This window comes from Ornithodoros turicata, unplaced genomic scaffold (assembly GCF_037126465.1).
Source record: "Ornithodoros turicata isolate Travis unplaced genomic scaffold, ASM3712646v1 ctg00000907.1, whole genome shotgun sequence".
NCBI lineage: Eukaryota > Metazoa > Arthropoda > Arachnida > Ixodida > Argasidae > Ornithodoros > Ornithodoros turicata.
The window spans coordinates 457,956-475,025 of NW_026999414.1; the positions used below are offsets into that span (position 1 = coordinate 457,956).

The following is a 17,070-nucleotide window of genomic DNA, read 5'->3' on the forward strand; positions in this document are numbered from 1 at the left end:
ATTGGGCACACGCATTTGACCCACAGTCACCTCTTCCGCAATGAAGAGGCTCCGCATTGCATGCGATGCGATGAGACAAAATCAGTCCTTCACATGCTCATTACATGTCCATCGTACGACACACACCGACTTCACCATTTTCACGAGCTGTACACATACCATACACCTCTACATCCCTCCCTTTTGCTGGGGGATGAGGCTCTTTTATCATTTGAACGGGTTTTTAACTTCTTTCAAGACATTGGCATTTTAACTGCATTGTAGTTTTAGTTATTTGATTTTATGTCATTTGATACTCTAACTGTAAAGTCTTGTTTTAACTAAATCACTATACTTTTATACTTTTTAACTTGTACTTTTCTTACCATTGTCTTGGCGCATTATGGCCTTCGTCGCTTATGCGCCAGGAAAACCTAAATCATCATCATCATCATCACAATATCAACAAGACAGCCCAGTGCTTCGTCGACAAAGGATTTCCGTGCAGCTACCACTCACAGTTCTGAAAATGACGGTATAGCGCCAAATAATCTCCACAAATTACACTGAATTATGGGAAACTTGGTCTGGGTCGATGCTTGGCGTGGTACACCAAAAGCGGTGGATGATATTCATCAATACGCACCAACGGGCTGGATAACTCAACGCTGACCAGAGATTCATTGGAAATCACAAGATCAAGTACATTGTTAGCTGTGTTGGAAATCATATTGTATTGATGAAGACCGCCGAACCATAAGAAATCTAGCAAAGATGACGTCTTCACTCCTGAGGCAATATCTCCAGTGTGGAATATGGCCGTGTGCCACTCTATACCAGGAAGATTACGAGACTCAAAAACACGATTACGAGACACATCCAGACGTGAACTCAAGTCATCAAAACGAGCAATAAACGTGAACAGCGGCGAGAAAGCGGGCGAGCTGGTGATAATTGACCTTCATAACGAACCCTGAGACTGGGGAAAAAACACTAAACAGGAGTCTCCTCTTGAGTGTTTTTTTTTTTCAGTATCAGGGTTCGTTATGAAGATCAATAAATGTGTCCGCGTCAGAATGTGGTTGAAAGTACTAATTACCGATCACGTACGGTACCTCATTCCCGTAGTCAACTTGCACCCCACAAGTCTCATTCCTCATTTCTCCATCATGCCTCCCTCATTCCTCATAAGTCTCCAAGTCGGGCCGACGGTAGGCCCTAATGTCTCTGTCCACGGCAATACGCACGCTTCCTCCAAATTTGCAGCCGCGCCGGTCGTAGTCTCTGCCTCTGTGCAGTACTGTGTAGTTTGAAGTGAAGGCTTCCGCAGTAGATATGCCTTCGCAAAGCCACATCTTCGTTAAGCATATCAACTCATAGTTCGTTAGTAGCAGACACTCGAGGAAGTCATTCGTTTTCGTACGTAGACCTTGTACGTTTTGATAATACGCATTAATGCTTGACCCCCTCGCTACCATTCATATCGTTCGAACCCGACGATGTTGGAGGGCGACCTTCTAGCCTTCCGAAAAACTGCCTGAATAAGCATCCGTCGGGCCAAATGTTTGGGTCGTTTATCGTATCAAATGATTCGGCGCTGACGGTGAGGCAGAAGGATGAATATGTAGGGTACCTCGATTCGCGTTTCGTGCAAGTCAATGTGTGGTCCAGACTATCGCCCACCACGGACTTCACAAAAGATATCACGTCTGCCTCGCTTGTTTCTGGAGCTAACCCAGTCACAAACAAGTCACGGGTGTTCGCACGTTTAGCAACAACCGATATAGTGCAGTTCTTCGCTGTTCCAGATTTCATTTCGTGGTTACGTTTTCTGTTGACTAAGGTGAAGCCCTCTTCATCTGTTGAAGTTTGTGGAAAGTTTGGGCGCATACTTACATCAGGACGGGGACGCACACTGACTGGCGTACTTGCACTACGGGACTATGGTTGTAGCAATACTGGGGATTAGACCTCTTATGCCTCGTGTCGTTAACCAACGCTTCAATATACGAGTTCTTAGCCGAGCCATGGTGAGCCCCAGCCGTACTTGAAGACTTCGTCGACCCGCTTGAAGCACTAGCACACTGGCACAGTCGCAACTCTGACCTTAGAGCATGACATTCCGTTTTCAGGCTCTTGACTTCGCAGGTTACAATATCAACCTTCCTTAGCAACAACAAGATAACATCGTGCGTATTGTTGACCTCAGAGAGAGCAAACACGGCCGCCGTTTTACTGGTTAAAACCAGTTCTTTGTCAAGTTCATTCTCAGATTCTTTACGCCTGGTACCTTTCTTCGTGCGTTGGCGGGCACAAATATCACACTTGTAAGTGCTACTGCCATCCCGCATCAGAAATTCATACTCCGTAGGACAAACGTTCACACATGTACAATGAAAGCTTCGTTGACACTCACTAGAGCAATAAATAAACGGCTGTCTGCCCTGAAATGGCACAGAGCACTTTCCACAAACCGCTCTGCCTGGCGCCATCTTCCTTGCGCCATGACTTTAGTCGTGGTTTCCGCTTGGTTCGCAGACGTGTTTATGTGCTAAATGCTGCAGCCACAGCACCTCCTTGGTTGCATCGGACATCGCTAGGTACTCGGCCTCTACTGTTGACAGAGCGGTTGACCGTTGCTTTCGACTGCTCCAGGAAATTGCTGCTCCGGCTAGCGTAAAAATATAACTGCTGAAGGAGAGCCTAAACGCCTTGTCGCTCCCCCAATCCGCGTCACAGTATGCCTCCACGGCTTTCCCGGTCCTTGTAAATGTTAGTGCGTATCTTTGGGTCTCTTTCACTTACCGTAAAACGTGCTTCACTCCATTCCAATGCTCAGTTGTGGGGTTTGCATTTGAATTGACTCAGATATAACGCTACAAATGCCAAGTCTGGTCTCGTGCCTCCGGCTATAGGTAAAGCAAACTACCAACGGCCTGACCGTATCTGTGGTACAAATCCACTGGCGATTGGCCTTCTTTGAGCGTCTGAAGCTTTGTTCCTGGATCCAGTGGCGCTGATGCTCTCTTTGCGTCTTTCATCCCAAATACGTCCAGAATGGCATACCCCGACTCATCCAGGGTCAAACTCCCATCAGCTCCGCGCTGTATTCTCATAGAGAGAATGTGACTAATTTTTACGATCTCTTTGATATCAAAGGTGACCCAAATGGCTTGTTTCAGCTCTCTTACTTTGTCTTCATCCACCGCAATGATCAAGATGTCATCTACGTACACTCAACGACTATACCTTCCACGTTGTCGAAATAGATACAGGGATCCGCTTTCAACCTGGTTAAACACACGATATTGAGAAACTTGCCAAGTCTCTACCTTCCACTCGTGGACTGACGTAACCCGTACAAACTCCTCGTCAAAAGGCAGACGTCTTCTCTATTTCCTTCATGGAACAGCGTTGGTTGCTTCATGTAGATGCGTTCTTCCAACAACCCGTTCAGGTAGACGGCTGTAAGGTCGATTTGGTGCACGGGACACCCTCTTTCGACTGCTAAAGCCAAAAGTGTACACGCTAAAATCATTGAAGCTTGAGTGACACATGAAATTGCTGTGCCACTTTTGGGCGAGCCCAAACCTCGATCTGAAAAGCGTCACACCGCGAACTTAGTCCCTATGAAGCAACATGAAACGTGTTAAGGTTTTTCAGCGAGGTGGATGGGGTGTCATAGCTGATTACTCAAGCCTGGGAGGGCGTGTGACACTTGAGTTGTGACACTTGCCACAGCTGCGACCGTTGCCAGTGACACGTAGTTTGATATTTTCCCTGTTTGAACGCTCCGGATTTCTATGTTTGCTCATTCAGCTACCAACATTGGGCAAGCCTTGGCAAGTGGAAGCGGAGAACGCGCACGAGTTTCCTCACGTCCGGTTCCATCTGCTAAAAATGGCTTATATAACTCGCTGTCGAGAACACTCACATGGCTGAGAAGTTTCACGTTACTAGAACGCGTCGAGGAATATGTGTGTGTTTGATTCATGCGAGCGCCTGTCATTTATGAGATCATAACATTCGCATTAGTGTGCCTTACAGGATGGCGTATCATGCTTGGGCACTCTCCGGTAATCTAGGGACATATCGGTAAGTGCTTTGGAGTTCCTTTCCTATTTAGAACAACGAACGCAAAGAAATCGCGTAAGCACGGAAAAGCTGGTGGACAAACATGAGCCAAAGATGCCGGGTTGTCTCTGTGTCTCGCTCAGGCCCGCTGACGTACGCGAGCACACTTTCGAAAGTCAATTTGCTTGCCGTAAAGCACTAGGAAAGACAGAACTTTTTTCATGTGACATTGTTGCCATCCAGACAATCACATTCACGCGGCTGCAAAACGTGCGCGACATGTACAGGGTGGGCGCAGATAAAGTGGCCCCGCATGCAGGCACCTATGGCCCTCCCTGCTTATACCGCATGAACTTCCGGTGGCGCGGGATGACGCATTTATCCGGCGAACACGAACAAAAAATCGTAGTAACCAAATTGCACGGAACAAATAAAATTGTCTATGCAAACATTCTCTCCGTGCATCCCGATTTTCCTATGCATAAATTATTATGGCGGTCACGGCAAAGTTGCTTCTAGCTACCGCTAGGTAGCGGTAGGTCGCGTCCTACCAGATCTCGTATTGCTTCTGTGTGAGTGGCACCCCCTGCGGCAGGTTGATGCAACTGTGCTACAGTACCATGTCCCTATGGAAATACACGGAACGAAGTTCGCGTTGCTAACGATGTTATTGCGCGACGTTTGGTTATTAGTGTATTCTGGCCACGTATGCTTAGTACCCGCAGTACCTGTATTAGGAAATTTCAGAATAGTATGCGAAAAAATAGCGTGTCGCCATCGCATACACAAATGAATCTCTTTTGCTCGTTATCCAGTTACCATTCTTCCCTTCAGCACATCCCCGTAGTTCCAGCTGCATTTCAAGCAACGACTGCCATCTTATAGAAGTGGTTCTACGGATTCATCCACCAGGAGGGTCTTGAACACTGATTCCATCACAGTGTGTCTGTTCTGAAATAAAATCCTTTTCTTTTCATGTGACCCCTAGCATCTGAGCGCGTGCCTTCCACATGCATCAGATGTCAGTGTCAGCTGCATGTTTCACCCATCTCGGAAACCTATACAGCCACATTCTGATTGGCCATTTGCATGAAAGTTAAGTAGCTGTCTCACGCTCAGTCGCACGTCTTGGCTCGCGCACCCTCAACTTTTATGCAAATAGGCAATGTGGTGACAACGAGGGCAACGTCACGACTGACGCCCTGGGGGAATGTGAGTCCCGGACCTACTTCTGAGCGAACTGTGCCCACATGTGTCTGCAAGCGTATGAGGAAAACTCAGAAAAAAAAACAGAGAGCACAGCCGGTATCTCTGTGAGGACGATAACGGCGAGCCCTTTCACCAGCATCACCACCACCATCGTGATCCCACGAGACCGCCCGAAGTCTAAACACAGAACTTTATCGCATAGCACGCAGAAGTAGGCCAACCATTCGACAGGTCCATCCCTTTATTACTGCAGATTTGTCAAAACGGGAGGATAAGCCTTTTCGAGAACCTTAACTACGTAAGTGTCCCAACAAGGCGTACGCCTCCCGTTTTCAGCTAATCAACAGTGTTAAATGCATCATTCTGTACACTGTCAGCCAAAATGGTGCTAAAAAGGGATAAACGGGGTGCAAAGGAGGGTCTTGTCACGTCGTTTAGACCATAAGGGCTATATGTATACCTTTCAAATGGTATAAATAAGTGTCATGTTGCAACGATATACCTTGCGCGTTGTATTATGTTCCACGTTTATACCTTCAGGGTTATTTTTTTATACCTTTGCATTCCGCGAGACCTCGTTGGCAACCTGCTCCGCCAGGGAAGGTATACTGCATTATAATGGTATAACTTGTTTGTGGTTGCCTAAGATGGCCGCTTGCGCTGTTTTGCTGTAGCTTTGCGTCGATAAAACACACGAATACTGTAATTTAGTGATGTGCTTCAGTGATGCCATGTGGCGGATGCAAGTTATAAGTGGAATATATCATGCGTCTTCGTGCATTAGCGGCTATATTCACAAATTTGAGTTGGTTTGCCATCTGCGCCGTTTTAATACAAAATGCGGCAGTGTTGTCGTAGAAGTGTTGCTGTGAACTACGATGTCCAAACACTATGAGTTGTTGTTGGAATTTTCCTACATAAAACGAGATATTTATTTCTAGTGCACTATAAAATGTATGTCCTTTTAGCGAATGAAATTCACATTTTAGCGGCCGTTATGCTTAGCAGGGTGGACGTGTCGAAACAGCATGTTGGTGTTCGAATTCATTGTTATTCCTGTATTCATACGAGCGTCGTCTTCTGCAATGTGAAGCTGGATAGTTCAATTTTTCCAGCTCCTCTTAGATGACACAGCATTAATAACGCTAGAAATGTCATTCAGAAACGTTCGAATTGTGCGTTGCATGGCAAACATATGTATCGCTTTGAATTAGCATTCGGGACATTCCCTCTTTAAGCCTAACTACGATTTATTTTCGCAGTGTTTATTTGCGGCGCGGATTTTTCACGGGTGTTTTTTTAAGAGTGCATTTTTGAATGTTTCGGCGTAAACCCCTTCGCAGTTTCACAGACACAGAATAAATGTTCTAAGTGCATTTGTTGACTTTGCACAGTATGCATGGGATGTGTAGAATGATAGAGAAAATAATACTATAAGTAATTTACAGCCTTCAAAAAAACTTCAGGCTTCCACACATGTTCGGACTGCAAATTTGTACTGCTGGAACATGATTTTACGACACACATAAAATTGTCATCAGACAGTCAAACTTTACGGATAGCAACAAAAGACGAAAATCAGGAATCATTCCAAATCGCAAAATTCCACTAACAACCACTGGTCAGCATTGTTTCCCAAAACTCAAGGTCTTCCCATGCAAGACAGACAGGCATATACACTTAACCGGTTTTCGAACTCAACCTCCATAGCTACCTGACCCAAATACGGTGAGCGCTTGGAACATTCTTCGACCATTTACCTTTTTGTTCCCCCTTTTCCCCGTCCCATGTTCGCAAGAAGGGCTCTCTGCGAAAGCTTGTATCATAGGAAATAATAAATAGATGTTTCATCTCTTCCTGTTTTCAACATTTCGAAGCTATACTCTGTTCGCATTGAGTGTCAGTCATATGCGAGATGCTGCACGATACGATACACGGTACCCGACACATAAAAATAGCGAGTTTAAGTACATTGGATGAACTCTACGAAAATGAAACGACAAAGGAAGTTATCAAATTCAAGCCTAGCAATGTGATTCCCCTTCGCTTCGAAGAAACTGGCCAAAAGGCTTATCATTATTGGCAAGCGCCTTCGGAACCGCTATCGTGACATCATTTGCGAATGACATTCTGTTTCTTCGTGTAGCTCGGTGTAAGCCAAACGAATGACATTCGGTGCGATTGTCATTCGATGGGAATGTCATTCTGTTTGTCGTGTGACAGGAGTATTAGTTTCACGCACGCAACTGTGCATTTTATAGTCAGATAACATTTATTTACAGTAGTTTACTTTCGCGTCATACTTGTTGTGGTGCTGTCCCTTCCGGCCACTCGTACAATTGTTCACCAGAGAAACGCCAAAGGCGGATAATTACTCGCAACCTACACTGGCCTACCGTAACCTAACCTAGCAAAAACTTACCTGGCCTAACCTAACTTGACGTTGAGGTAACAAAGGGTGCACGATTCTGAGCAAAGTCACTGGTCACGAGTACGTTAACGTTACAAACATATCGTTAAACGCGTTTGCCCATCTGAAGGATAAACAGCGTGGGTGACAAACTTTATGGCACGTAAAATTAATACGAAATTAGCACGAAAAATAAAAGTAAGAAAGAGAAAAAGTGCGCATTTACGTATCCAGGAATTTGCAGTTCGCGTGTAGGAAAGCACTCGTGAATTTCATGTTACATTTCTCCTTTCGCTTTTATGTGCAACACTATTTCATATGATTCTGCTTTCGTTTATTACTATCCATATTACCTTTCCGTTAACGTCAAATATTATTGTTGCAATAGCACAGCCTTCTATGTACTTGTACACATCATCTTAATTTAAAATCAAACTTATAAAGTCAACCTGAATTATCCTCGACTTTGATATATTTCTCTTATGGGCAATCTCCCTACTCGTTACCGTGTGGCATTTGTTGTTATGAACTATGAGGGTGGTGATGATGGAATTGTTTGCTGTGGTCGGCTGCAAGAAATACTGACCTATCTATGACTGTTTTTTTTTTTCATTTTTGGATACCCGAAATGACAGCAACCCCAGAGGTGTCTATGGAATAAATAATGGGGAGTAATTTTTTTAATTACCGCACTTGTTGCCGTGAATCACCTCATCCCATCGTCATTCATGTAGTTGTTGTCAATTAAGGGGACAATGGTAACAAATGAAAAAATGAAATAAAGGAAGGTAATTTGAAAATGAACCTTACTGGGGCTGATTTTGAATTTCCAGTAGCACTCCATTCGTGTGTGTGCCTTTTTTTTTTTTTTTCGCTGTCCTCGACATTATACTTCCAGCTTCAGAGCTATACGCGTGTTGGTATCAATCGTATCGAAAGAGATTGCGGGTACTATTACTGTTGTGGTCATGTGGTTTTATTACCCTTTCCTCTGTTCTATGCATGTTGGAGAAAGAAGGGCGGATGTATGAAAAGCATGCTACACGGGGTTTTGAGTCTTGGCGTATTTTTTAATTTATATAAATGTCAGAAGGGCAAAGAAGCGTCGCGTTTTAAAGGTGAACCACGTGATGGCCTCTATTAACGTCAACCTTGCAACATTGAAAAATTTTTGGGGAGGATCATAATGGCAAAACCCCGAGACAGGGGGCGATGAAGGGCACACACGGGGCACACAACGTCACAAACACGACTCGAAGTCGGATACGAGATCTCCCTCTGCCCACACACTATAACGTTTTGGAGTTCTTGAATACCGACCCAGAAAAGTAAGAGAGGAGAATGTGTCTCGCTTCTCATGGGACTTCTTGTTATCAATGGGGTATTCGTGCCAGAGTCTGCCAGAGCTGGCCTTCCACGAGCGAGCGCCAGTGCAGACTCTGCAGGTCAAGCATACAACCAAGTTATGCGGATGTTTTGCATGGTGATTCTTCGCCTCCAAGGGCCAACGCATGGAAACCTCACCGAAAGTTTGTTGACTTTTTTAGACTGCAATGCTTGCAACATCTTGGTAAGAGAACTTGCCTAATTTATTTTTGGTTAAGGAGAGCTGAACGCCTCTAGGTTAATAGTATTGATGGTATGTGTAACAGTTGTGACCTGACAAAATGGCGTAGGTGCAGGCTTGCTGGTGGATAAACTTCATAATGTAGAGGCCGGAGTCTGTGCACACAAAGGTATGATGTGCCCACGTGTTTGTGCAGTACTAGACGAACCTGACATAAGTTCTTTTGCCGTTCTCGTCGACCTTCTATTTCTTTCGCCCCAATTATCGTTCAATCGACCCGCATGTAAGAGTGTTTTAGAGTGTGTTAGAGTAATTTCAAACATAAACGCAGCAAGTGACTCATACGCACAAAGGAACAGACGACAAGATTGCGCCTTGCGAGAAGACAAGCGAACGTAATCCTGTCGCCTGTACCTTCTTCCTTCGTGCGTATGTAATTTTTTGCGTTTACGTTTGTTATTATATGACATACGAGCCCGTTTTGCGTTTACTGTTTGCATTTAGCGTATATGTGGATGGATTAGAAGATGATATATCGATATATATCGGATTTCGTTGGCGGAATATTGGCAGCGACGTTCTGTGCAGGAAAATGCAGAATACAATTTGAAACCGCCAAATTCCAAGTAAAAGATAGATAGTTGTGTTCGTTTTGATAAATATGACTGTGTATGCACGTATTTTGATGTAGTGTATCATAAGCTGCCCTTTAACTACATCATTACTTATTTCTTGTCGTTCTTTTTGCCGTTTAACAAAACTGACAGCTTCTCATCTTTTTGTGTATAGCTGCTGCTTGAGTTCAGAATATTGTTCCGTCCAACGAGAACTCGTTGCACAAGCGCAGCAGGGATTTGAAGATCTTTTGATGATCGTACAGGAAAACGGCACGGAGGCTGAACTACTCCTCATTGCAGATAGCGATGGTAAGTTTTTCTCTTTTGCTTTTTCCCATTTTGGGGACACTAAATATTCAATATGTGCTATTTCAGGTGACCTGTGCGTCCTTGCCCTGAAATTAATTTCACGGAGATAAAATGAGTAGTCTTCGTCACTTATCATAGAGGTGAGAACAAAATACGCTTGCTTTGCATGTAGGCATTATGTAAAAAAAAGTCTTTTCAGGAACAAGAGCTGCCTCTCTGCCCCATAATCAAGCTCATCGATATAAACATCATCCAAAGTGCAATTTTGAAGCTCGAAGAGACAAAGGCTCGGGAGAAGTGCATTGATTTTGTAAATTTATTTATGTAGTACTGTAAATCAACATTTTTGCGTTTGGTTCACAAAACTTCGCATTGTCTTTGAAGTTATTTTAGGTACAGACATGACGCACTTTATTCCTTGCGTGCTTTTGGTGCAAAGAAAGATACTGTTCTGCACCCAGTGGTCTAGATTTCTGTACCTTTGTAGTACCTTGCTGCTTAGATTAAATTTACACCTTCAAATTACCTGATAGAAACCTTCTAAACGGTATTTATTCTGCACCCAAAGGCGTGGATTTCTATACCGTTACTATACCCTGTTCTATTGACTAAATAGATACCTCGGGGTATATAATTTAAACCTCTCAACGGTACATATTTTACTCCCCAAGGGTTACTTTGTTATACCTTTGCTATACCCTGTTCCTGGGATTCAGTTTATACCTTGTGGGAACCCAAGGGTTCCCACTCCCGGGGCGTCGGCCCGTCCGTTCAGCGACCCAGGAAAACGCAGCACAGTCAAATGAACAACAGAACAGAAAGGTTTATTACCTTCAGTAGAATAAGTCGTGGCCTCCAGCCCGTACAACCGTTGGAAACTCAACCCCCGTTTTCGGGAAACCTGCTCCCTTTTAAAGGGCTAACAGCAGCGCCCTCACGGCGTTGCTAAAACACGTGCCTTCAGAAACGTTATCTATCCCGTTATCGTACGGCCTCGAAATGCATTTTCACACATGTAAACAAACTCACAACACTCCCCCACCCAGAAACATGACTCTGGGGTTATAAGATAAAAGTTCACAAAATGTTCACATGGTTCACTGAAAAGTGTTCAAATCGCATAACTGTTCTGTGCAACTGGCACACACTAAGCGAAACAACGCTGTATTAATGGAAAATTAGTATAACATAAATAAACGAATGATTCCACGTCGCCAACTTGCTTCCTTGCCTTCTCTTCGCTCAAAGGTCATCGTCGGATGGCATTTCGAGGATGATGTCCTCCGGGCTAGGCTCGAGTTGAGGGGGAGGCGGTGGAGGGCCTTGTCGAAGGAGGTCTGGACGGAGGCGCCTGAGGGTTGCGAGGGCCGCATCTACGTCTGACCCGGCGGTGCGTGGGGCAGTGATCCTGGAGCGGTGGAGGGCGCCTCGCAAGTGGGTGCTCCGGTGCACTTCTGGCACCCGACATACGGGACACAGGAGGCGCTCTTCTTCTGCGGTCAATGGGATGGGCGGGTCCTGAGGATGCCTGTCGGTGAGGGTTAACCCTCGGAAGGGCAGGGGTATCCGCGAAGGGCTGGTGCCGCGGAGGGGCCGGACCTGAGCCGCCCATCTGGTGTGCGATGCCCATCCTACTGGCCGTGCGTTGTGGACGACGATCCACGTGGCCGCCGATCGCTGCTGCTGCTGCGGAGACGTCCTCTCCGGGGATGCCCTGGGTCGTGGGCGACCTCCTGTCTCTTGGCGGGGGGGTCGGGGCTGGCCCGTCCTCTGTCGGCAGGGTCGCGGCATGGTGTCTGCCGAGAGGAGAAAAAGGGAATACGGTGAGAGGTTATCTCCACATCGTGAGAGCTCGAAAGGGCTCTCCCCTAAAATGACTTTGTGGAAAACTGCGAAACAGAAATCACACTAATATCACATAACTCGTGAGCACTAGGTCATAGTGACCGAGATAGTGGCTACTACGTGCGCCGCCTGCGGGGACGCAAGTTGTAGCGACTGGAAGCTGGTCCGGTAGCGGGATCCTGGTCCAGGTGTTGAGGGGGCGGAAGGTCAGAGTCTCCGCTCTCGGGGTCTCGGAGGTGGTAAGGTTTCAGGTCCGAGATGTGCACTGGCCCAGTTGCTTCGCCCGTGTCACAGCGACGAAGCCTGTAAGTGAGGCCGGAGGAGCACGCACTTACCTCGAAGGGGCCATCCCACCTATCTGCAAGTGAGGCTGCAAAGCCTCGTGACGCATCACTTAGCGGGTGAGTCCGTCGAAGGACGAGGTCACCGACGCTGTAGGTGAGGTTCCGTCGTCCTCGGTTGTACTGGCGAGCCTGATCCAACCGTGCGACGTCCAGATTCTCCCGAGCCGTCCGAGCTGCATCGTCTAGTCGACTCCGGAGTTCCTCAGCGAACCTTGAATAAGGAGGCTGGGTGCTGTCATCCCGGAGGCGTAGAGCATTCTCCACTGGAAAAGGTGCCTCTCGTCCTAAGTTCAGGAACGCCGGGGTGAAGCCTGTAGATCTGTTTACTGTTGTCCGTGTAGCGAACGCCAGTTCAGCCAGGCGAAGATCCCAATCACGGTGGTGCTGACTAGTAAAAGCAACCAACATCATTTTCAGGTTCCGATTAACACGTTCGGTAATGTTAGCCTGAGGGTGATATGGGGAAGTCTTCTTGTGCCGAATGCCTAAGACAGCGCAAGAATCTGAGAACACCTTACTTGTAAAGTAGGTAGCGTTATCTGTGATGAGCTGAGCAGGAAACCCGAACCGGCAAAAGGTGTCGAGTAGTCTTTCCCACACTCTCTGGGAAGTCAGCGTCCTGAGAGGAAACAGCTCAACCCATTTCGTGAAATGATCAGTAACCACAAACAAATACTGGTTACCTCTAGGACTACGTGGAAACGGTCCCATCACATCACAAGCAACTATCTGCCAGGGCCTATTACTCTGAATAGGCTGTAAGCGCCCAGGGGGTGGACCACCACGAGGTTTTGCTCTCTGGCATACGGGACAAGTACGAACATACTTTGTTACATCCTGCCTCATTCCTGGCCATGTCGCAACACGACATAACTTTTCATAAGTTTTCCTGCCACCGCTGTGACCTGCCAAGGCCGAATCATGAAAGTAACGTATGAATGACTTACGCAACTTCCGTGGCACCACGACTCTGAATGGGGATGAGCCGTCATCGTCATCCGCCTGGGGTATGTATCTGAACAGGATGCCATCCTCGCCCAGCAGATAGGAGTCGTGCCGTCCGTCAGTCGTTCCGGTGCCTGCCGAGTCCTGCTCAGCTAACCATTGAGACACCCGCTGACAAAGGCCGTCCGCTCTCTGAGCGTCTAGGAGCTGCTCTCTGCTCACGACCGTGCCCCAAGACGAAGATACGTCTCGTGCCACTTGCGCTGCTGCCAGGAGCTGGGAAGGCGCATCGGTGCCTTCCTCTCCCCCCTCCGGTAGAGGCGCACGGGAAAGCGCGTCTGCTACCACGTTCGTCGAGCCCCGCCTGTACTCCACGTTGAAGGAGTAGCCTTGTAGCGTCAGGGCCCACCTGGCAAGACGTCCAGATGGGTTGTGGAGCCGCTGCAGCCAGGAAAGTGCCTGGTGGTCAGTCTGGACGGTGAAAGTGGTGCCGTCCAGGTACAGATCAAACTTCCTGAGAGCGAAGATGATCGCCAAGCATTCCTTTTCCGTGACGGAGTAATTCCGTTCTGCCGGATTCAGCGTGCGACTTGCAAAAGCCACTGGACAGAGAATAGCGTCATGCTCCTGCAAGAGAACTGCGCCAACCCCATAATCGCTAGCATCTGTTTGCACTACAAACGGTTTGTTCAGGTCAGGCAAATATAGCCTGGCCGTATTAGCGATTGCGTGAGAAAGAGCTCGAAATGATCGTTCGTGCTCCTCTGCCCACTGCCAGGGTGTATCGTTGCGCAACAATCGGTTGAGCGGCTGCGCTAACTCAGCGCAATTAGGAATGAATTGTCTGTAGAAACCAACCATACCCAAGAAACGCTGCAAGGCTTTTACGTTACCGGGAACCGGATACTCCATGATCGCCTTTAGCTTGTCATCGCTAGGACCGATGGTTCCTCCGTCCACCATGAAGCCGAGAAGGCTGATCCTAGGCGATGCCAGCTGCACCTTGGGGGGTTGATGGTTAGCCCCGCTTGCTTCATCCTTGCAAGGACGACTGACAGGTGTTCCAAGTGTTCCTGAAAGTTTCTGGAAAACACTACGACATCATCCATGTACGCCATCGCGAAGTTATACTTCGCATCTCCCAATACGGTATCCATCAGCCGTTGGAAACTGGCGGGAGAGTTAGACAGACCGAAAGGCATCCGTACAAACTCAAACAAACCCCTATGACAGGTAAAGGCTGTTTTCGGGACATCCTCCGGGGCAACTTGGATTTGCAAAAACCCTCTACTACAATCAAGCGTTGAAAACACTGTAGCGTTGCCCAGGGAATACATAATAGACTCGATGGACGGAAAGGGGTAAGAGTCCCTTACAGTTACTGCGTTAAGTCGACGGTAGTCGACGCATAACCTAGCCGTACCATCACGTTTCGGAGCCAGGACGACAGGAAACGCCCAAGGGCTCTGGGACCTTTGAACTGCACCGGTTTGGAGCATTTCATCAAGAGCAGCGTCTAACAAAGCACGCTTATACACACTCAATGGCCTCGGATTACAACGCCAAGGCCTAGCGTTACCCGTGTCTATGCTATGCTGTAACACAGACGACTTACCGGGTTTTTCCGTGAAGACACCGTCAAACTGCCGCAGTACTTGTTCAAGCTGACGGCGTTCCTCCTCAGGACCATGGAATGACCCCAAGACAGTCGGGAACGGAGACTGTTCAACGGAAGTCGCAGCAGCTTGCTGAGCTGAACTGTTTTCCTGTGCCACGGCGAAGGGAAAAAATCCTGCCGATCCGTGGTAAACGTATCCTCCATTGGGCAGGTCCAGCGCCAACTTCTGCCGGATGATGAAGTCCCTGCCCAGGATAATAGGCACTGCGAGGCCGGGAAGGTGGACGAAGCGCTGCTTTCGTCGTCTGCCATCGAAGCACAACCAGAGTGCTACTGCAGTCTGTGCTGGAATGACGTCATCGGAAGCAAGGCGTAGGGAAACTTCCGTGGTCTGCAGGTGCACGTGTCTAGATAGGCAGTGCTCGTAAACGCAGTCACCGATAAGCGAGAGCATAGCTCCAGTGTCGATAAGGGCGATGTAATCTTTACCCAAAATTCGAACAGCAATGTTTGGTTCTATATCCTGAATGTTATCCCGGACAGAAAAAGCAAAAGGAGCTAAAGCGTCTCCATTTTTTATCTTGCTGCTTGTAAGGCCAGCTTTAGAATGATTAGGGCCAGTGGTAACTGCCGACGTCGCTGAGCGGGTGTTCAGTGACGTCGGCTTCGGTCGTTTCCCGTTTGCAAATTACGGGAATTCCGTCTGTCCCGCGGGCAGTCCCGACGAAAATGGTCGGGGCTGCCGCAGCTCCAACAGCCAGCGGACGTTCTGCGCTCTTGTCGCGGAAGGTACCGCTGTTCTTGGGCTCCCGTGCGCTGCTCCCCAAAGCTTCGGGTCGCGCCAGGTCTAGCAGGATGCAGTCCTGCTGGGGTCACCCTTCGTTCATAACGAAAGGGGTCAAGTTGCCGGTGGGATGACTCCGCAATGTAAGGGTTACGGTAGCTGTCATCCAGACTCACCGCAGGTGAGTGCTCAACCGGGGCCACACCCGCCGACCACGCGCAACGCGGCTCCAAGACCTCTTCGGGTGGTGGCGGGGGCCGATACTCGGCTTCTGCCAGGAGGTCGCCTTGTATAGTACGAGCCTCCTGGGCCAACGCTTCTAGACTGTTGAAGCGCTGGGCTCGGAGATAGGGCCGGAAGCGCGGGTGGCATTGTCGGATTGCCCGTGCCACCCGTCGTTCCTCTGGAGCGGAGGGATCTGCTCTCTTGTACAGTTCTTGTAAGGCCCGAACGAATTCCAATAGGCTCTCATTAGGGTGTTGAGTTCGCCTATGTAATTCCTCTAGGATACGGTATTCGTAATCCGGTGGGAGGAATTCGTTCTTGAACCGCTGCTGGAAGTCCCGCAGGGACTTAAACTTCGACTGCAACCGAAGCCAGCGTGCGGCATCTCCGATTAGGGCAACCTGCAGGACGCGTTCAAGCAGAACTTCCTCCGAGATTCCCATGCCAGTCTGATAGGCTGTCAGGTCATCTAGGAAGTCTGCGACCGACTTTTTGTCTGAGTACCCGGAAAAGGTGGGGACGGGTACAGAGAGTCGTAATGGCGCTTGAGCCTGTGGCTGCGAAACAAACCCGGCTGCAAGGCGTTGCGTCGTCAACGTACAGAGCTCTGTTATGCGTGTCAGTAGCTCTGTCGTTACTGCAGGGTTTGGCTGTGGCATTGCAGATACCTCAGCCGACGTACCTTGTGGCTGCACCCCCGCCGGTGCTGTCCCATCACCGACCGGTCCTGTCGGCTGGACTTGTTCTGGGAGTCCGTAGCGGGCACCGCTACGTAGAAGGTGTCCGCGCGGCGGGGAATGCTCCATTTCCAAGCGTTGACAGGAACTGAAAAACACTCAAAAGACGACACAAAAACAAGGCACTAACGTGCAACTCCCCCAAAACAAGTTGATAACAGATGAAATGAACACTCCCATGCCGATGAACACTAGGCACCGAGAATGTCTGGGCTGCGTGCCCCCCGCCACCGAACGGACGACCCGGTTCCGAAAACGTTGGGCGCCAATTGTGGGAACCCAAGGGTTCCCACTCCCGGGGCGTCGGCCCGTCCGTTCAGCGACCCAGGAAAACGCAGCACAGTCAAATGAACAACAGAACAGAAAGGTTTATTACCTTCAGTAGAATAAGTCGTGGCCTCCAGCCC

The 17,070-nt window shown here is 48.2% G+C and overlaps 1 protein-coding gene across 1 annotated transcript; it reads right to left on the reverse strand.

The window, feature by feature from the left end:
• Positions 1–10,925: 10,925 nt before the first annotated feature.
• On the reverse strand, positions 10,926–16,858 carry LOC135375616 (uncharacterized). The gene is made up of 2 exons (XM_064608288.1): positions 16,609–16,858; positions 10,926–11,961 (listed from the first exon to the last, which is right to left on the reverse strand). Exons 1-2 carry the CDS (start codon positions 16,730–16,732, stop codon positions 11,408–11,410), a joined length of 678 nt encoding a protein of 225 aa, XP_064464358.1. The 5' UTR covers positions 16,733–16,858; the 3' UTR covers positions 10,926–11,407.
• Positions 16,859–17,070: the final 212 nt, after the last annotated feature.